The sequence below is a fragment of the Staurois parvus genome, unplaced genomic scaffold (genome assembly GCF_062004578.1).
Source record: "Staurois parvus isolate SC_StPar_1 unplaced genomic scaffold, SC_StPar_1.0 ptg000218l, whole genome shotgun sequence".
Lineage (NCBI taxonomy): Eukaryota > Metazoa > Chordata > Amphibia > Anura > Ranidae > Staurois > Staurois parvus.
The window spans coordinates 3,993,667-4,015,012 of record NW_028318014.1 but is presented as its reverse complement, the minus strand read 5'-3'; the positions used below and the strand labels follow the sequence as shown (position 1 = coordinate 4,015,012).

The 21,346-nt window shown below is 40.8% G+C and overlaps 1 protein-coding gene across 7 annotated transcripts in view; it reads left to right on the top strand.

Moving 5' to 3' along the window:
* The window catches only part of CAST (calpastatin), a 227,658-nt gene that overhangs the window by 190,112 nt on the left and 16,200 nt on the right, over positions 1–21,346 (top strand). For all 7 annotated transcript variants that reach the window (XM_089679129.1, XM_089679131.1, XM_089679132.1 and 4 more), the window contains 9 exons: positions 2,204–2,284; positions 2,384–2,431; positions 11,745–11,852; positions 12,097–12,180; positions 14,576–14,674; positions 18,394–18,474; positions 18,551–18,595; positions 19,123–19,212; positions 19,332–19,409. In XM_089679129.1, coding sequence (XP_089535255.1) covers positions 2,204–2,284; positions 2,384–2,431; positions 11,745–11,852; positions 12,097–12,180; positions 14,576–14,674; positions 18,394–18,474; positions 18,551–18,595; positions 19,123–19,212; positions 19,332–19,409 — 714 coding nt within the window. The remainder of the gene's footprint in view (positions 1–2,203; positions 2,285–2,383; positions 2,432–11,744; positions 11,853–12,096; positions 12,181–14,575; positions 14,675–18,393; positions 18,475–18,550; positions 18,596–19,122; positions 19,213–19,331; positions 19,410–21,346) is intronic.

Here is a 21,346-nt window from a genome sequence, read left to right as displayed (position 1 = left end):
GACCTCTTAGAACATGCCATTGTCAGGTATAGGTCTGCCCTCTTTACATTTTTCAACTTGCATTAACAGGTTCAACCTTCTACCAAAAACCTAAAGCATTTGTAAATCTGGTCAATCTCATATAAGCTTTAACATGTTAATCCAGTTTCGAAAGTAAATGTCAATTTTAGTAAATCTGCAACTTTCCTTAAAATTATACCTGGTGAACCTGATATAAAGTTTTTTCTCCAGGCACTTCCTGCTATAGGGTGACAACACTCTGTCCCTATCTCACAATTGAGCTTCTGATTTGTCATATTTGTGAAAATTTACTAAAGCTGGTTCACTCAGAGTCTGGTGCACCTGTGCCTGGTAGCCAATCAGCTTTTAACCTCAGCTTGTTGAATTAAGCTTTGGCAATAAAACCTGTAAGCTGATTGGTTTCTATACAGAAGTGAATCTGATTTGCACTCTCCAGCTTTAGTAAATAAACCCCATTATGCAGGCATAGTCCACTGTTATCACACCAGGAATCCTGCCTTGAGAAATGCCACACAGTCATCATTGAAGGTCACGCATATGGACAGGAAATGGCTACAAAGAGACTACATATTTAAAGAACAGGGCAGTGATCTATAGTAACTAACTGGAATTTATCTTTCAGACTTAAGTGAATTACATATGATTTCTGGGGATTTTAGCACTGGACCTGAAGTCTAAAATTTACAGTGCAACATTTCCTTGATATCCCACAGAATGACCAAAAATGCAAAAGGGGAATTTATCAAAACTGGACCAGACAGATTTGGAGCAGCTGTGCATGGCAACCAATTGGCTTCTATCTTCAGCTTGTTCAGTTAAAGTGAAGCTAAACTCTTACCTCCTTTCAACGGTCTAACGTCCTTTCTGGCACTGGCATTTTCTACCTGCATTCTTCCGGGTGTCGGGCTGCGGCCATCTTGATTGACCAGTGCAGGATGACATCGCTCCTGCGCATGTGCAGAAGTGCAATAATCCCGACACACAGTCGCTGTAATGAAATCTAAATTTAGCTGCGCTTGCTCTGTTCAGTGCACATTCCATAGAAGAATGCAAGCAGGCAGGTAGGTTTCTTTTGTTGCAGAAGAAACATTGCATGTCTCTTCTGCAATAAAGAGCCCTCCTTTTTGCAGTTTTTAAAAGTGGGATTTTAAGTCTGCTTCAAGGTTTAAAAATGAAAGATTAAAGCTGATTGGTTGCTATTCGCATCTATTCCCCTCATTAATACAATCCCCTCATTATACTGATGAATGTAAACTCTAGCATAAAAAATTCAGTTCACCATAAAATGTTAAAGAAGAATTGCAGGAAACGTTTTTTTCCAATGTGTGGGGCTGTGCCCGTGCTGCATGTCTTAACTGCTCGTTTTTGTCTAGGGATGAGGAGAGCGGAGATATACTTGCCTAATTCGCCGATCGGTCCCTGCCACACCTGCCTGCCGCATGCTAGTGGTCTTGTGCGTGGACTGTTCCTAACGTCATCACGCCCATAGACTGGCTCTGGATGTGAGGACGGCAGGAACAGTCCACCACTGGATGTGGGGGAGCGCTGTTTTACGGAGGATCGGGTAAGTATACCCTTTGTGCCTCTGGACAAAGCGAGCAGTTAACCCATGCAGTTTGGGCACAGCCCCACTGCATGGGAAAAACAACTTCATGAAGTTCTGCTTTTAAATACCAAAAATGCAACTTTTGCTGCACTGTTTACCGTGCTGACCTCTGCAGTAAGTCTTCTGTGCCACTAGATGGTGCTGCTCTTCCTGGATGAATGATGCCCACCATTGTTCAATAAACCTTCTGTGAGCCAAGGTTATAATCCAGTCACCTTGGAATTGCTGGAGAATGCTACAGCATTCAAGACTATTCCACCAGTTAGGACAGTAGAATAAGAGGATGACACAAGATATCAGCATGACTGGACCAAAGACTGCTGGGGAAAGGTAAGTATTTTTTTTTAATGGAGGTGCAGCTATGCTGCAAGGGGGATGGAGAAAGTAAAATGAGGTACTGGGGCAGGGAGAGAGGTTGGTGTTGGGCTGAAAGTGTACCTGCACTTTCTGGTCAAAAATTGCATAGGTCACTGTGATCTAACCTGCTTAGATGGATTAGATGCTTTCGTTCCTCAATAAAAAAAAGTCTGCCTTGGGTACACTTTAAATAACGAACTCTGAACTTTTTATTGCCAGGAACATGTTACATCAACATACCTGGAGGAACTTGGTAAGAGAGATTCGACAATACCTCCAGAATACAGACATTTGCTTGATGTGAGTATATGCTGCTTTCCCCAAATAAACATGTAATGACAGACCAGATGTATGTCTGTGTTCTTTTTGCCTTTTAATAATGTACATTGCATTTCATAGGGGAAAGATCATGGTAAACCTATACTACCTGCAGCAGAGAACCTTGAGGTATACAATATTACATTTTTCACCATGTCTATTGGAAATGTGTTGGTATTGTATGTTTGTGTTACATCAGGTATTTAGTAGAAATATGCAGATAAATGCAAATTAGGGCCTGTGAGGTTCTGATCTATCCAACTTCAAATCCATGAATACATGGTATTCCAAGAGCCTCAAACCTAGGCATCTGTAGTTTGCAAATTTCCAATACTTTAATTATGAAGCATGTGACTTGTATTCTTAAACCATGGGTTATATGCAGGCTACCTTCAGGTGATAAAACACTAGCAAAAAATTTGATTCTAGCTCCCCCTCAAGCACGCACCATGTGGCTGTCTCAAAAAGCAGATGTCTCTTCCAGTATGTTTGAATTCTTTGTAAAACACTCAATGCTTCCAGAACATTTGGTTTCCAGAGAGCAGAAACACTACATGTTCTCTATTCCCCTAACCTTCTTTCACTCCTGGCAGAACCTCTTACCATATTATGGGGGGCCCTGATTTTCTAGCAGTGAACGCAGAGATCATTGCTTCGCCTGCATAGGTACAAGGTACTAGCTATGGATTCATGTCAAATATACTGTACTGTACTGTGTCAGAGGGTGTAACCTGAGTAGCGGCTGAGGCCATCTTATACACTTGACTCACTGGACTGGTTAAAGCAGCGTTCGTTCATCTGTCAGATTGGAGCCACTGGAAGCATCCTAGGATGATGGCGCTACAAGCTCTCTGCTTATTAAAAAGGAATTTAAGAAGAAACTGACTGTTCCAGCAGTGGATCCTGCCATTTCAGTTATCAATAAACACTTTACAGTTCCTATGGAGGCTGTTCCTCTTTTAAGGATTTTGTAGATAGGGCTCTGGAAGCCCTCTTAAAGGCCTTCTTTGCCCATGCAGGTTGTTCCCTGTCTTTGAGGACCCTGCTTTCTAGAACAATTGCAGCTGATACCCTCAGCATTATTGTTTTGTGTTGTCGCTTTACAAAATGTAATTCACCAAGTCTCCAGAATGTTCCATACCTCTGCACAGGATTTTGTGGTTAAAAGTTTGACCTACTGAATCTCCTTGTAAACCGTGTCTTCAAAGCATGCCTATTGATGGTGAACACCTATTTGGGGAATCTTTTCATAAGAAAAAGCCATAGTCTCATACTCACTCTTACATCTACAACCTCTAGTCAGCAAGTCACACAGTATGTGTGTGTGTGTGTGTGAGGGGGGGTGGTTTCCAATCTGAATCCAAGACGTCTTGGACCTCTTGGCCCAATCTGTAATTTTAAAGGGATATGAAATTAGTTTCTATCTCTTTTACCTGTCCGCTTTTTGCCTTCCAATTTGTCAGCTTCAGACCAAAAGAAAGCAGATTTAGTGACCACCTTGCACCAACTTTGGGCACAAGAAGTGGTTGTACCAGTTCCTTTAGAAGGATGTTTCCACGCTTTCAAGTCAAACCTGTTCACAGTTCCAAAACCAGATGGGGGCTTCCACTCCATACTGGACTTAAAAGCTCTAAGGGTCCATTCACACTGCCCTGGACAACTGTCCACTGCAGCTGCAATAAGTGAGTAGTAGGGGACGGTGTGATGCATGTTTCAGGGCATCATACAGCTCCCTGTTTTTTTTGTGCCATCTTTATTTAAAGTGCACAAAAGCGACACATCATTCTTGTCACTGTACAGCAGCATGGCGCTTTGCCCTGCTGTACAGTGACATGCAGTCCTGCTTGTATGCTGCGATAAAATGCAGCATGTCTACATTTTATCATAACTTACTGCATCGCACCTCCTGGGTGTGCCACAATGTGACTAGGACACATAGACATACACATTGTGTGTCCTAGCAGTGACATGCATTCATTCAGTGTGGTAAAACACAAGCCAACTGTGTAAACAGGGTCTTAACAGATTTCTTTGAATACCAAAATTCTGGATAGAATCAATGGGATCCTTCATTGCTTCTCTCAAACAAGGGGAATTTTCAGCATTAGTAGACATACAAGATGCCTATCTTTCCACCGCACAAACAATTTATGTGATTTGCTGTGGGAGACCAGCACTTCCAATTTGTAGCTCTATCATTCAGGCTCTCGTTTGCGCCCCGAATGTTCACAAAAGTTGGAACCAAAACAGAATCTTTTTTTCTTCAGAAGTTGCTTACCTTAAGAGATCCCACATGAGGATCTTCAGGTCAAAACAGCACCCGTCAGTTCACTTTTGCATGAGGTTCTGAGCCTGATAGTAGCCTTCTTTAAGGCAGTTCACTTTACCCAGTTTCACTTCAGACATCTTCAATCCAACATATTCATGACATGGAATACCCAATGTGTCTGTTCAGCAAGACAAAGCGCTCTTCTAACATGGTGGATCTTCGATATTAATAAGTGCTGCGCTAACCCAGTCCTTAATCTCTTATGCTCTATTTCACCAACCTCATAAAAAATAAATCTATTAAACATCAAAAAGTAATTCCAATAATTGTATAATATTTAATAATACACCAAATATAGGCATGGCCAAAAATACTGGCACCCCTACAGAGCAGCAGAGAATTGTCTGAGGATTTGAGAACAAAAATTGTGGAAAAGCATGGACAATCTCAAGGTTATAAGTCCACAAACTGTCACAGCCTGGTGCCCACAGTTGAGATGCCGCCTCCGGGGAGAGAAGGGACAGTGCGGATGAGCACATCACTGGACCCTGGGACAGATGAGTGTGTGTGTATTAAAAGTCAGTAGCTATCTTCTTTATTCCCTTACAGGGACTATTTTAATTAAATCCCAGTGACAGGCTCTACTGGGCTGTCCTGTGTAAGGGGCCCCGAGACCATCTCAATGCCTCATAACATTGATTTTGATAGTGGCTGGGATCACGATTGCGAGATATTGGATATCTCCCCCGTGATCCCTTTTGATCTTGTGAAAACTAATTTGTCCAGGATAATGTTGAATGAACGCCTCTCTGCCATTCTGCAGGACAAGATATCTGAATTTGAAAGAATTTATGAAACTTGGATTACTTACCATACAGGGCCTTCTTAGCCAGGTTCACAGATAACCTATCTGGGCCCCAGAGGAGGCTCACTGTCTTTTCCTTTTCCTTTCTTTTCTTTCTGACCCCCTATTACTTGCCTTTCTCTTTCTCATCTGTTTTTGGCCTTTCGGCTGTCTTGGAAAGGAGGTCGAGACCATGGGTTGATAGGTAGGTCCCCTCCTCCCTTTCAGACGGCTGAAGCTGACAGGATTGAACCTTCAGGCCCACGGGTGCTGAGAACTTTTCCCCTGCCTTGGATGAGGAGGCTCTGTATGTGAGGATCCTGTTGGGGGCTTATTTAAGTTATTTCAGAAACATGCACTTTCAGCCTCTTTGGCTATAAGTTGGAAATTTTGTGTACAAGGATGAATAACAATGTACTTTATTGTATAAACCAAGAATGTGTATTGTGCTAACTCCTCATCCAGACACATATAAATGAAATAAAATAATCCTCAAGTAATCCCATGCAAAATAAATCCACACTACAATAAAAGTCCAACTCCCAAATCACAGAATGTCCAAATTTGTGTTTAACAATCACTTTCCAGAAGACGTGCTTGTGCCCAAGATACTCTCCCTGCTCACCTTTAAGTTTGACCTACAAATTATAATGGGTCAAATGCGTTTTTACAGGAGTGAATCCTTTCATGTGGCGATGAATCCAAAATTTCTTCACTCAATCACGACTCCAAAAACATGTATATAAAAAACAAAAAATATATATCGTAGTGCAACACCGTTTAAATTAAAGCAAATGGCTGAGTGCACAAAACATATGTGCTCACATTACAGCAAAACACATTGTGCTCCACAACAGTGTTGTAAAGTGTTCACTTTATCCAACATATACAAAAATGCTTCTCATCACCAATGAGTGCCATGCGCTCACCTTTTTCCTTGACCCATATATATAGGTCATAAGCACTATAAATGTTGGTAAATATTTTGCTTGTCCACCGCTATCCCTTAGTAGCTATTTCCTTGCTACTGGCCCTTTAAGAGACTGGATTTCAGCTTCCCACCCAGATGGTAAATGCTCAGGGGAAAAAAGCACAAATCATAGTGCAACCCCATAAAAAAGATTTCCTTTATTAAGCTATTAAAATCCACTCACAAAGTGCAAAACAGCGAAGACATGTAACTCCATTGACAAAAATGGTTCCTCTCACACTTCCCCGTTTGCGCAATACTGAAAGTGACGTTACTAAGCTCCGCCCGATGCATTGCGTCACTGGTCACGTGACTTCCTCAGGGTAAGGAGCCCTGTGACGTGCGTCCATTTAAATAGAGCCCCAAATGGGTTAACAGGTAACCATGGTGATCGGAAACAAAGCTCCTAACACCGGCATTAATAGAGCAGAGATATAAACACTGCTATGCTATATACAATTGGCAAATATATTGCATAAAATGTTAAAAATATATATAAAACAGAAAATAAATAACTCCTTAGTAACAATATATTGCAATGAATAGATAAATAAAAAAATGCTCCATCTAGTCTCAACTAAAGATATTGCACTTAGGATATATGTAAACATATCATTAAAATATTATATACCTCCCATCTAGTGTGTAGAGGTGATATTGCACCAAAAAAGGGAAAGAAAAAAGAGAAAGAAAGGGGAAGAGCACATTTCAGAGTATAAAAAAGGGGGAAAAGGAGAAGAAAAAAAGGGGCTTTCCCATGTTAATAGGGCACTAATAATCACTGATAAAGCAATTTAGATTGAACTCAATATTATGCCCTTTTGGGGTCATAGTATCCATTTAAAAAATCCACTTCGATTCAAGTTGACTTAATTTCATGATCCTATTGCTCTCTCTCCAGTGGGGTTTATAGTTCTCTGTCCCCCCAAATTTTAGAGAGGCTGGATTTTTACTGTGATGTTTAGACACTGTGTTTTCTTAAACCCTTCTGAATATTTTTAACATGCTCCTTCACACTTTTCCACAGAGGTCTTTTAGTACGGCCTTCATATTGTAAACCACATGAGCGTTGGAGGGCGTACACCACACCCTCCGTCCTATATGATATAAAATCTCGTATTGGGAATTCCCTACCATTTAATGTAGAAATGAAGGTATCTTGTTTTTTATTATTCTGTTTTATGTTCAAACACGCATAGTACCTTTTGCAGGGATAAAAACCTTTCCCATCACAAAATGTCCATGCTTTCTTAGTTTTAGGTGGTTCAATAAAATTTCTGACCAATCTATCTCGTAGAGTAGGAGTTTTTCTATAGATAAATCTCGGCTGTGTTGGTAAAATTTCTTTAAGGATTGACCAATGCTTCTGAAAGATTTTCTCCACCGCTCTATGTTTTAAATCCATTATAATAGGGATATCTGAGATGGTCTCATCTTTCACTCTCGTGTTATCATTCAGTAGATTGTCTCTCTCTAATTTGGCAACCTCATTGATCTTATTCGCCACAAAAGTCTTCTCATAACCTCTCTCAATAAATCGTTGGCCGAAAAGGTGAGCTTGCTTCTCATAGTCTTTCAGATCGGTACAGTCTCTTCAGAAACATGCCAACTGACCCTTGGGGATTTTAACCAAGAGTCAACCAAGGTGAATGGTGACAACTATCAGTGGATATATAACTATTTCAATCCACCAATTTAAAGTGAATCCTAGTGGTTAGCATTCTACTTTGAACTATTATCTCCAAACCCAGGAAGTTAATTTTTTGGTTATGCCATTCAGAAACCAGTTGAATATTTTTATTGTTATTATTCATTTGATCGAGGAATCATTTCAAACTTTTTTCATCGCCTGCACAAATAATTATCAAATCATCAGTGAATCCTTTTATACAACAGAAGTTCCTCAGGGGGATTTGAATAAACCATCATCTCTTTCCATTGGGCCATAAAGAGATTGGCTACACTGGGTGCAAACTTTGCCTCCATAGCAATTCCCCTTATTTGTTTAATAATTATCATTATACCAAAAATAGTTGTGTTTTAAACCATATTCCAAACATTGTCGCACAAATTTTTTCTGAATATTCCCCATATCACTCCAATGATCCATGGCCAACTAGCCTCAGTATGATTAATATAAGTTTACAGCGAGGACACATCTGCTGTGGCAAGCAGCACATTCTCCTGTTCCAACTGCATCTTATTCAAGAGTTGTATGAGATGTTTTGTATAATTTAAATAGGCTCTAGTTTTCTGGACCATTAGTTGTAGAAATTGACACAAGGGAGCCAATCTTGTGAATGTACTGGAGCAGCCTGAAAACACGTAGGTATACAGATTTTTCTTCCACAGGGTACTTATTAAAGGTGTTTGGAAGATAGAGGGAGCAGTTTAGTTAGAACCATACTGGAGTTTCACTTTAAGACTTTTCTTAGGGAGTTGCTCATGTAACTCCCCCAATTTGATGACCTGTGTCACCTGGGATTTTAACCAAGTGCTCACTGTTGTTTAGAGATCCCCCTTTGAACTGTTTAGAGACATTCGATGGGGAGACCTCACTCATAAAGTTGCCCTCTTCGTGGCCATTACATCTGTTAGGCATGTTTCTGAGTTGGCAGATCTTTCTTGTTTTGCAGAAAAACAAAGTGGGTTTGAGACCAAAGCCTTCTTACCTAAGGTGGTCACTTCTTTCCACCTTCGTTGGGACATCATTCTCCTTTCCCTATGCCCTGCCCGAAAACATGACAAGGAAATTGCCCTACATTGTCTGGATGTAGTCAAGGCTGTCAGGGTCTACCTGGCAGTCACAGTCTTGGATTGCAAGACTAAGACCCTCTTTATTCAGCCTGTGTGCCCTCATGAAGGGCTTCCTGATTCTCGCTCCAGCATTGCCATGTGGATGAAGCAACTTTTCTTCAGAGTCTACGCCCTTAGTATTGAATGTTAAAACTGCTTGATACCCTGAGGCTTGATGCGGAGATGGTAAGGTATACAGTCAATGCACCTAGAACTGGTGTCCAAATAGTGTATATAAACCCAGGAACAAATAAGTTAATAAGTTTCAGCTTACCAATCCTTAGATGGGGTGACTGCTTTAGTTTTTTTTTCCAGACTTTTTTTTCACTTGAATTTCACATGGGCAATCCAGCAAGTAACACACATTCTTTTCTAAGTTTAGAGGAACAAGATAGGAAGTGTGTTAGAACTACAGAACACCTCTTCATACCTAGGGAAGAGTTTTGTAGTTCACATACAAAAACTTGTTGAGGCTCTTAACAGTGCTTCAGATAAAACTGTAGTGCAAACACAGGACAGCACTGGATTTCTGGCTGGATCAACAGGTATTTTTGCACTTGTTGAACAGATATAGCCAAACACATTTACTGTTATATTTAACAGACCAAAAAGGAGTAAATAAGCTGTCATTGCTAGAACTTACATGCTGTTTAAAGTGTAAGGCATAATGTCAATCGAATTTGCCAGCAGTTTGTTTCTAGGTGTACAGACTCAAAGTGGTGAACTGTAATGAGACAGCACATTATTCCACCAAGAAAAATGTACAATGCATGCAGTTACATCAACACTAAGGATTCCTTTAGACCACACTGGACTAAATTGTACTTATTTTACAAAGGAATGTATTCTTGACAGTGAACAATGTGTTATATGGGTGGATATATGCTCCCCTGGCAGCCCTGCTGCCCTAAGCTTATGTTGGCTATGCAGAAACCCAAATTTGATTTTAGGATATATTGTCAGTAATGCTCTGTAGGCTCATCCTGGTTTTAGGGACTCCTGTGGTTTTCTGCAGCAATAGATTTTTATGTAAGTCAAAATAAGTAGCAAGTCATTGTATCTAGTTTGCATCTATCTGTTTATTTTTATCGGTTTATTTTAATGCTAAACAGTGCAAAGTCAAGATATGAATTAAAAGATCAGGTACAATATTTTTGTTTAGAGGAAACTGTCTACCGTATTTTCCGGCGTATAAGACGACTTTTTGACCCTTGAAAATCTTCTCAAAAGTCGGGGGTCGTCTTATACGGCATGCTGACACTTTTTAGGGGGGCGGTGCAGTGCCGCCGCCGCCCCCCCCCCCCTTCCAGCTGAAGTGAAACTAAGTACAGGGGTGGGCAGGGGCTTCTGTTTCTTACCTGGCTCCGGTCCCACGACGATCCGGTCCAGGAAGTGCAGCTGCTCTTCCTTCAGTTCGGCCACTGGATGTTCGTGCGGCTGCTCGGCTCCGCCTCCTCACCGGTGATTGGCCGCCAGAACTGTAGCTCGGGAAAGGCACACAGGCGGCCAATCACCGGGGAGGAGGCGGAGCCAAGCGGCCCCGCAAAAATCAAGTGAAGGTAAGTGTGCCGTGCACAGGTGCTGCTGCAACCATATATGCTTGCTGCAGCAGCACCATACTGGAACAGGGGTCAGCAAGTGTCACTGGGAGGAATAGTGCCTCATCATTGGTGTCACTGATACCAATGATGGGGCATTATTCCTCCCACTGACACCGACGATGGGGCACTTCCCCCCCCCCCCACTGACACCAACGATGGGACACTATTCCCCCCCCACTGACACCAACGATAGGGCACTATTCCACCCCCCACTGACACCAATGATGGGACACTATTCCCCCCACTGACACCAATGATGGGGCACTATTCCTCCTACTGACGCCAATGATGGGGTGCTATTCCTCCCACTGACACCAATGATGGGGCACTATTCCTCCCACTGATACCAATGATGGGGCACTATTCCTTCCACTGACACCAATGATGGGGTGCTATTCCTCCCACTGACACCAATGATGGGACACTATTCCTCCCACTGACACCAATGATGGGGTGCTATTCCTCCCACTGACGCCAATGATGGGGTGCTATTCCTCCCACTGACACCAATGATGGGACACTATTCCTCCCACTGACACCAATGATGGGGTGCTATTCCTCCCACTGACACCAATGATGGGGTGCTATTCCTCCCACTGACACCAATGACTGGGCACTATTCCTCCCACTGATACTAATGATGGGGCACGATTCTTCCCACTGGTGTGCATTGGAAGAGGGGTAGTCTTATACGGCGAGTATAGCCCAAACACTACATTTTAACAGGAAAAGTAGGGGGGTCGTCTTATACGCCCAGTCGTCTTATACGCCGGAAAATACGGTACTTATCATATTTCCTTTTATTGATGCAGACTGTTAGGTGTTTAAAGTAGACAAAATGTTAATCTATACAGATGTATGACATATCTTTCATCTATAAATTCAGACATTCAGTTCATATTTAATACACTACAATAAAGAAATTAAATAATAATGTAATGTTCATATGTTACATATTGCAGCCAGCACTGACTGACAGTGATGTATTAGATGAATTGTCAAAGGATTTTGAATTTTCTCCTCCTTCACCTGCCCAGCCCTCTGCTCCTCCTGCTGCTGTTGCACCCAAAGTAAGTCATAGAGATGTATCTCTTTATGCTATCTTTATGCTAATAAGTTTATTCAGTAGCAAAAATGTTAAATATAGTGGTTAGTTGTACACTGCAGTAACATATAGCAAACCAATTTAAATAATATTACTACAATAACCTATTTGCTTAGGCTTATAGTACCATTTTAATGTGCTTATGATATTATACCTAATGATCTTCTGTATCACTGAGCTCTTTACTTACTTTTTCCTTGTCCATTAAGGACACTACAAAAGACAAACAAGTGAAAGCAGATGTTGTCTTACCTTCATTTGCAACCTCTGTACAGGCTGCCACAGCACCCTCTGTAAGTACCCTGCGATCAAACTGCCTACCTATCTACAGTAAATCTATAGAACTAGTTTGTATTGCAAAAGACGTTGAGATTGGGCTGCAACAAATGGGCTGGAAGTATTAAGAAAAATCAGGATATGTGTGGTCCCTCTTGTAAATAAAAAAAAAAATTGTTGTTCCCCATAGAGCTACATGTTAACTGCGGTTTTAGCATGATTAGTTCTTGCATGGCATGACCACTTACTGTTATCTCACATATATATTCTTATTATTATAGCCAAATTTACCACCCTAACTCCTCCCACAGTTTTTACATTGCATAGACAGTAATATACCGAAACGTGCGGATTGTTCCCGAATGGTTCACGAAATATCGACGTTTTTATGGTGAAATTGGTCCCGTAGGAATGAGTGGCGGAATGTTCAAAACTAGGGTGGGAGCTGACAAATCAGGACATGATTTCTAAATTGCCATCACTCCCTCATTTTCAAGCCCACCTACACAAATCTTATATCAAAACATTCAGCTATCCCTGCTGCTACTAAAAATGTCCACGGCTAAGCCATAGTCTTGATAATTTTCACAATATGACCAGTTTGCAACTCACGCCGCCCATTGACATTAATTGAAACTCCACTCTAGCCACCTCAAATTTGAAGGGCAATTTCTAAACTGCGATTGTGCCTTCATTTTTAATATTTCAGCGACATACTATGCATCAAAATGTAGGTCTGGGTCTTGTGATTCTCACAATATAAAGCTTTTTGGTGTAGGATTTATAATTTTAAACTACAACCGTTTGAAGATGGCAACCACCAGTGAAGTGAGCAAGTTGGAGCAGTTTGTTTTTAACTGCTCTTCTCAGCCCTTGCTGTAGAGTGAGTTGCCAAAGGAACCCAGGTGTGTGAGCAGGCAGCAGAGTGACTCAAGCCACTCCACCCAGTTACTCCGCCCACTCCAGTTGTAGACTACTGGTGGAGGCAAGAACACTTCACACAATTTCCCCAGAAATTGTAGCTTATCTAGTTGTTATTATTATTATTATACAGTATTTATAAAGCGCCAACAGTTCGCTCAGCACTGTACATTACAATGGGAGACAGAACATGCGACAGTACAATAACAATACAATGCGATACCCGAGGGGTTCGAGGGCTCTGCTCCTTGGAGCTTACATTCTAGGAGGGAGGGGATAGTGGTACAGGAGGAAATAGCTGTGGGGGATGGAGTGGTAGGAAGAGTGGAGGAGGTCGGGAATTAGCAGGGGGTGGGGTAGGCTTCCCTAAGGAAGTGGGTTTTCAGGGTGCGCCTAAAGAAGAGGAGAGTAGGTGATAGTCTGAGAGATTGGGGTAGGGAGTTCCAGAGTATGATTGACGCCCTGGAGAAGTCCTGGAGGCGGGCATGGGAGGAGGAGACTAGGGAACTAGAGAGAAGGAGGTCTTGCGAGGAGCGGAGAGTGCGTGGGGGGTGGTACTTGGATATTAGGTCGGTGATGTAGTTTGTATCTGCTGCTATCTAATTGTAGGGGAAGGAGGTGAGATCGTTACTTGGTTGTGTTCAGTTTTATTAATGCCTAAAGGTGCTTACAGACATAAAGGAATATTTGCCTGTTCCAAATATTTTTAGTCAGATTGGCAATGCTCATATGGTTATAGCCATCTCCACCATAGACAGCTCTTCATGGCCAAGCATGTTTTGAGGTGGACTAGCCAATTATTATTATTTACTGCAAGACACAACACCTATCTTCTTATTATGTACAAACATGCAAGTTCACCTGATACAAACTTGCAATATTTTTTCATTAAAAAAAGATTGATCATGCCCAGCTGCTGTCTTTTAATGTTTGTAACAGCTTCACATATTTAGTTTTTGCCAAGGATTTATATCATAATATAGGATGAGTAATTATTTTCATCAGGCAATTCAATATGAGAAATATTGCACACCAAACTGCAATATGTTTAAAAATTTTGATGTTGTATATGTTAGTTCTCAGATTCTATCGACTTATGCATCAACTTATTAGTAGAGATGTTAGGTCATGGATCTGATGCTGCGCCCTTATTTTCCAATTAAAGGCTGGAGGCAGGGAGATGACTTGTATAGTTGCAGCAGGTAAAAGTCAGCTCACAAAACTTGTTCTGCCCTCTGGCAGGGCTGTGTATATTTCATGACTAGCTGGAAAGAAATACAAACCTTGTAGAGGAAAAAATACTCCCATATATGTATTATATATGTTGATTTAACGGTTTGCCAGGACTTTAGCTTTAATCAAACAAAAAAATGAAAATCTGAATTATCATGGAAACATGTTAGTGCTATAACAATGAGCAAAATAGTATAATAAATAACAGCTGTTAATGCAATAGTATGTACCAATAATTTCTCTTTGACATATCCTTAGGCTGGTATGGACACAGCTTTAGATGAATTAATGGGTACTCTAGAAGGCCCCGAGTTTAATGTACCGGAGTCTCCTGCCTACACAGGTCCAGAAGTAACGGTAAGCACTTTTTTCTTCCTTTATTTAGTCTGCATCAATAGTTACTAGACTTTATTTACAGGAGGAACAGCAGGTGCAAGACCTTCTTAGTCCATTAAGTACAAACCATGACTGCTGCTTATTTATGCTTTATTAAAATATATCATCTCAGTGGCTGAATTGAAGGTGTTTAGATGGGATGTATTAGATTTTGTACCAGGACACTCACTGAATTGTAATTGCGCTTCTTTGTTAGTATTGGTGCAACAGTGTGCAGGCCCTGTTGTATAGCCAGTGACTGTATTGGTGGCGAGCTGCACCACACACAGTTAGGTCCATATACATTTGGACACAGGCACAAATTTAGTTTTTTTCAGTTATTTACCAAAGCTATAGTTATATACAGTTGTGGCCAAAATTATTCAACCCCCAATGCTGTAAAGGGGTTTAGGGACTATAGTGTACATTTGGAATTGTATTCAGAATCAAATCCTACAAGGACGTTGTAACTACCCAAATGCAACTAAAATGACATCAATTGTTTATGTAATACAGTAGTAAATGGTTCTTATGTGGTTTCTTCATTGCCACAATTATTCAACCCCTTAAAGACTACCACTCTGAAGAACAGAGGTTCATACAGGTGCTTTCCATCAGGTATTGAAAACACCTGTGGATGTCACCGAGCAGCAATCAAGCATAATAAGCACCAATTAGGCAGCTTTAAAATGACTGTGATACTCAGCTCCTTCTAGACATTTACTGGTGTGGTTACAAACATGGTGAAGGCAAGAGAATGGTCCAGGAAGACAAGAGAAGAGGTGATTTCTCTTCACAGGAAGGGCAATGGCTATAAGAAGATTGCAAAGATGTTAAACATACCAAGAGACACCTTAGGAAGCATCATTCGCAAATTCAAGGCAAAGGGCACTGTTGAAACGCTACCTGGTCGTGGCAGAAAGAAGATGCTGACTTCGACTGCTGTGCGCTACCTGAAGCGTAGAGTGGAGAGAAGTCCCCGTGTGACTGCTGAGGAACTGAGAAAAGATTTGTCAGATGTGGGTACAGAAGTTTCAGCCCAGACAATAAGACGCACACTGCGTAATGAAGGCCTCCGTGCCAGAACTCCCAGGCGTACCCCCTTGCTGTCTCCAAAGAATAAGAAGAGTCGACTGCAGTATGCCAAAAGCCATGTGGACAAACCACAAAAGTTGTGGGATAGTGTTCTGTGGACTGATGAAACAAAATTAGAACTGTTTGGGCCCATGGATCAACGCTATGTTTGGAGGAGGAAGAACAAGGCCTATGATGAAAAGAACACCTTGCCTACTGTGAAGCATGGTGGAGGGTCAATCATGCTTTGGGGCTGTTTTGCTTCTGCAGGTACAGGGAAGCTTCAGCGTGTGCAAGGTACCATGAATTCTCTTCAGTACCAGGAGATATTGGATGGAAACGTGATGCAGTCCGTCACACACCTGAGGCTTGGGAGACGTTGGACCTTTCAACAGGACAATGATCCCAAGCATACCTCCAAGTCCACTAGAGCATGGTTGCAGAGGAAAGGCTGGAACATTTTGGAGTGGCCATCGCAGTCACCAGACTTAAATCCGATTGAGAACCTCTGGTGGGACTTAAAGAAAGCAGTTGCAGTGCGCAAGCCTAAGAATGTGACTGAACTGGAGGCCTTTGCCCATGAAGAATGGGCGAAGATACCCGTAGATCGCTGCAAGACACTTGTGTCAAGCTATGCTTCACGTTTAAAAGCTGTTATAACTGTAAAAGGATGCTGTACTAAGTACTAAGATTGAATGTCACTTGGGGGTTGAATAAAACTGATAATGCTGTGAGCACAGAAAAGACATTTGTGGTTATTTCATTATAACTGTTATGTTATATTTGTCTGACCTACAAGTGCCTCTTTAATGTAAATGTAAGCAAGATGACTGAATGATCAAAAGCAATGTCAAACTGGCCAAAACACTCAATTTCAGTGGGGGTTGAATAATTTTGGCCACAACTGTAATGGCTATGGGCTGAAAGTGCACACCTTCAGGTTTAATTTGAGGGTATGCACATCCAAATTGGAGGAAGGGTTTAGGAATTACAGCTCTTAAAGTGTAGCCATCCCCCCTTTTTCAATAGACCAAAAGTAATTGGACAATTGAATCAAAAGCTGTTTCATGGCCAGGTGTGGGCTACTCTTTTGTTATTTCTTCATCAATTAAGCAGGTCAAAGGTCTGGAGTTGATTCTAAGTGTAGTATTTGCATTTGGAATCATTTTCTGTGAACCTACATCATGCGTTCAAATGAGCTGTCCATGCAAGTGAAACAGGCCATTGTAAGGTTTCAAAAACAAAACAAATCCATCAAAGAGATAAGCAGCAACATTAGGAGTGGCCAAACCAACAGTTTGGTACATTCTGAGGAAAGAAAAATGCACTGGTGAGCTCAGCAACATAAAAAGGCATGGACGTCCACGGAAGACAACAGTGGTGGATGATTGCAGGATCCTCTCTATGGTAAAGAAAAACCCATTCACAACATCCGGACACGAGAAGGACACTCTCCAGGAGGTGGGTGTATCATTGTCAAAGTCTGCAATCAAGAGAAGACTTCACGAGTGCAATTACAAAGGGTTCACCACAAGGTGCAATCCATTCATAAGCCTGAAGAATAGAAAAGCCAGATTAGACTTTGCCAAAAAACATCTAAAACAGCCAGACCGGTTCTGGAAAAGCATTTTTTGGACGGATGAAACTAAGATTTATCTGTACCAGAATGACGGGAAGAAAAAAGTGTGCAGAAGGCTTGGCATGATCCAAAGCACACACCATCACCTGTAAAACATGGTGGAGGCAGTGTGATGGCATGGGCATGCATGGCTTCCAGTGGCACTGGGTCATTGATGTTCATTGATGATGTGACAGAAGACAGAAGCAGCCGGATAAATTCTGCAGTGTTTAGAGATATACCGTCAGCCCAGATTCAGCTAAATGCAGCAAAGTTGATTGGACAGCGCTTCCCAGTACAGATGGACAATGATTCAGAACACACTGCAAAAGCAACCCAGGAGCTTTTGAAGGAAAATAAGTGGAGTATTCTGCAATGGCTGAGTAAATCACCTGATCTCAACCCACTGAGCATGCATTTCACTTGCTGAAGGCAAAACTACAGGCAGAGAGACCCACAAACAAAGAACAACTGAAGACAACTACAGTTAGAGCCTGGCAAAGCATCAGAAAGGAGGAAACCCAGTCTTTGGCAATGTCCATGGGTTCCAGACTTCAGGCAGTCATTGCCAGTAAAGGATTCTCAACAAAATATTAAAAATGAACATTTTATTTATGATTATATTCATTTTCCAATTACATTTGAGCCCCTGAAAATGGAGGGACTGTATATAAAAATGGTTGCAGTTCCTAAAATTTGTACTTGATATTTATGTTCAACCCCTTGAATTAATGCTGAAAGTCTTCACTTCAAATTTATTTGGATTGTTTCGTTTAATTTATTCTGGTGGCATACAGAGCTAAAAAGAATTTAAATTTTGCCTGCGTCCAAATATATATGGACCTACTGTAAGTGTATATGGGGCCATACTGTATAGATGTGTTTGTGTCACTTACAGCAGCTGGGCCATATTAGTGCTTTTTTACAGCTGCACACAGTTGCACATTTGAATAATTAGACAACATCAGATTATCAGAAAGCCTTTAAAGACCATTCCATCCTTTTACAGGAAACTGCTACAGCAACATACCTTGAAGAACTTGGAAAAAGGGAAAGCTCTATCCCTCCAGCATACAGGCACTTGTTAGATGTAAGTGGAACATACTTGTATAGAGAGCGTGACTTTTTCATTTTTCCTCTGTACTAAGCACTATGGTGTTTTCTAGGGGAAAGAAGATGGAAAGCCAGCACTGCCCCCACCTGAAGAAAAGGTATGTCAAATATTTCTATACTCTCTATTTTCACTTTAAACAGGGCTTATTTATATTCAGTATTTCTTAGTGGTAACAGTAAATTACCAGTGGAGACAGTACAGCACAGGGGTTGCTGCCACGTTTAGGCCCAATGACTGATTGGGGCTCAGGAATATCTATGTACTTTATCTTCCCTGACACTAGATCTAATGAAATACAGAAGTATTTTTCTATGTCAAAACAAAAAGAAATAAAAACACATCAACCAAGGAGCACCCCTTATATCTCTCATGTGAAGGTCAACAGTTTTGAAACTTGTTCAGTTAGTCTTTGACAATAAAACCTGGAAACTGATTGGTTTCTATGCAGAGCTGCACCAGATTTTGCACGTTCCAGTTTTGGTAAACCCCCCTTTGTGTTTTTTTGTGTTTGTTTTTTTAGAACCTAATAAATATCATGTGAATTATAATAGGATTATTTGCAAAAAAAAATTCTGTAATATTGGAACACTGTATAAGTATGTGATAAACCTTATGCTTCTTCAGCCTATGACAGAGAGTGAACTGGCAGACGAATTAGACTTTACATGTTCCCCGCCCCCAGCTGTACAGAAAACACCTCCTGCCAAATCAAAAGTGAGTATTAGTAGTAATCTTTTATTAATAAATAGCAAATGTGCTATCATTTAAAAATAGATTGTTAAAAAATTTTTTTTCACTTAATCATATTGGTTTGTTTTGTGCTTGTCTTTGAGGATGCTGAATTGAAAAATGTAGAGTGTGAATCTGTGGTTAGTGCTGCCTCCTCCTCATCTGTCCAGGCTACACCTACTGTAAGTAGCACAATATATGCATGTATAACAGTTCATTCTTGGACAAAACATTTTGGCCCTCTTCTGGTGTGTTGGGGAAATGCATGCAAGTAACACATGTATGTAGCGTATTACCATGCTTTGCAATAAGGTAGCCAATTGAATTGAATGCCTGTCAAAATGGACCCAAAAATGCACCTACTTTTTTCCTTTGCAACACACCATAAGGCTTAGTAGTGCGTTACCGTGTGTTGCTGTGAACTGCTTGAAAATGAATGAACTCGTAACATAAGAATGAAGAGGCCCTTAGGAGATCCATGTGTATAGTATTATACTAATCTGGATATGGCAACTGTGGTAAAAGCCTCTCTAAATTCAAGTAAAGGCAGTTAATGAAGAGCTGGCTTCAAACTGCAAGGAATAGGACAGTTTAATTTAATTCTAAGGTCCTCTTCTGGTCAAAAACCAACAATGTATATGATTGTATTTGTTCAGAGCTCAAAATGGTATATACATTATAGACCTGATGTATATATTCATGCCATAGGGTGATTGTTCTTTATTAGACATTGTATACTGCTATGAGTATATCACAGCAATTATAAGTATATCATTCTGTCAATGGGCAAAATGCGACTTTCCAAGGGTTCACAAATCTTGTTTTTTAATTTCTTTCTTAGCATTTATTTTACTCTAAGGCTAACAACCTATGCAGCATAATAAAAATGAAATACTGTAGATGCATCTATGTTTTCTGATGCCTAAGATGCCTAAACAACTGCTTGTTTCTGGGATTGGTTGCTCTGTATGCTGTTATCTATTTTGTGTAGCATTTGATTATGTATTGCTGCTTCTGACATCTATATAGTAATAATTAATTAGTCTCAAATTATGATACACATTTAATTGTAATTGTAGTAACAGACAAGTGTCTAAATACACTGTTAAAATACGTACATATTTAAGATTTGTAATGTTGAGCAGCTGTTCTTGAAACGCTCACTAGAAGGTGAGAAGCAACACAGGAAGTTGAATTGCTCAACCAGGAAACCTGCATGGGTGTACAGCCTGAAAAATTGGCAACATTCACAAAATTGGCTGAACAGAATTACAAATCCTTTGAAAGGCAAAACTGCAAACACATATGTATATCAACTGTATTTAGCAATTTACCTGGGGTTCCACTTTAAAGGATGTCATTTTCTTATAGCTTCGTACATCCTGGGGTTGTTTTTACCAATATCATCTTTTACTATAAACACAGAGTTTAACATATACATTCCCCAGTAAAGTGCACACAGATCTGACTTTACTGAATTGCTGCTCTGAGTACAAGGCTGTCACATTTTCATGGTAATACAGTTCAAATGATTTTAATACAGTTGCAAGAAAAAGTATGTGAACCCCTTGGGATTACGTGGAGTTTTGCATGAATTGGGCATAAAATGTGCTCTGAACGTCATCTAAGTCACAACAATAGAAGAACACAGTCTGTTGAACATAATACTACACAAATATTAGATGTTGCCATGGTTTAATTGCACATAACATGTAAACATTCACAGTGCAGGGAGGAAAAAGTATGTGAACCTTTGGACTTAATAACTGGTTGACCCTCCTTTGGCAGCAATAACCTCAACCAAACGTTTCCTGTAGTTGCAGATCAGACCAGCACAATGATCTGGAGTAATTTTGGACCACTCCTCTTCACAAAACTGTTTCAGTGTAGCAATATTCTTGGGATGTCTGGTGTGAATCGCTCTCTTAAGGTCATGCCACAGCATTTCAATCGGGTTGAGGTCAGGACTCTGACTGGGCCACTCCAGAAGGCGTATTCTGTGCTGTTGCAGCCATTGTTTTGTTGAATTACTTGTATGCTTTGGGTCATTGTCCTGTTGCATCACCCATCCTCTGCGGAGCTTCAGTTGGCGGACAGATGGTCGTACGTTTTCCTGCAA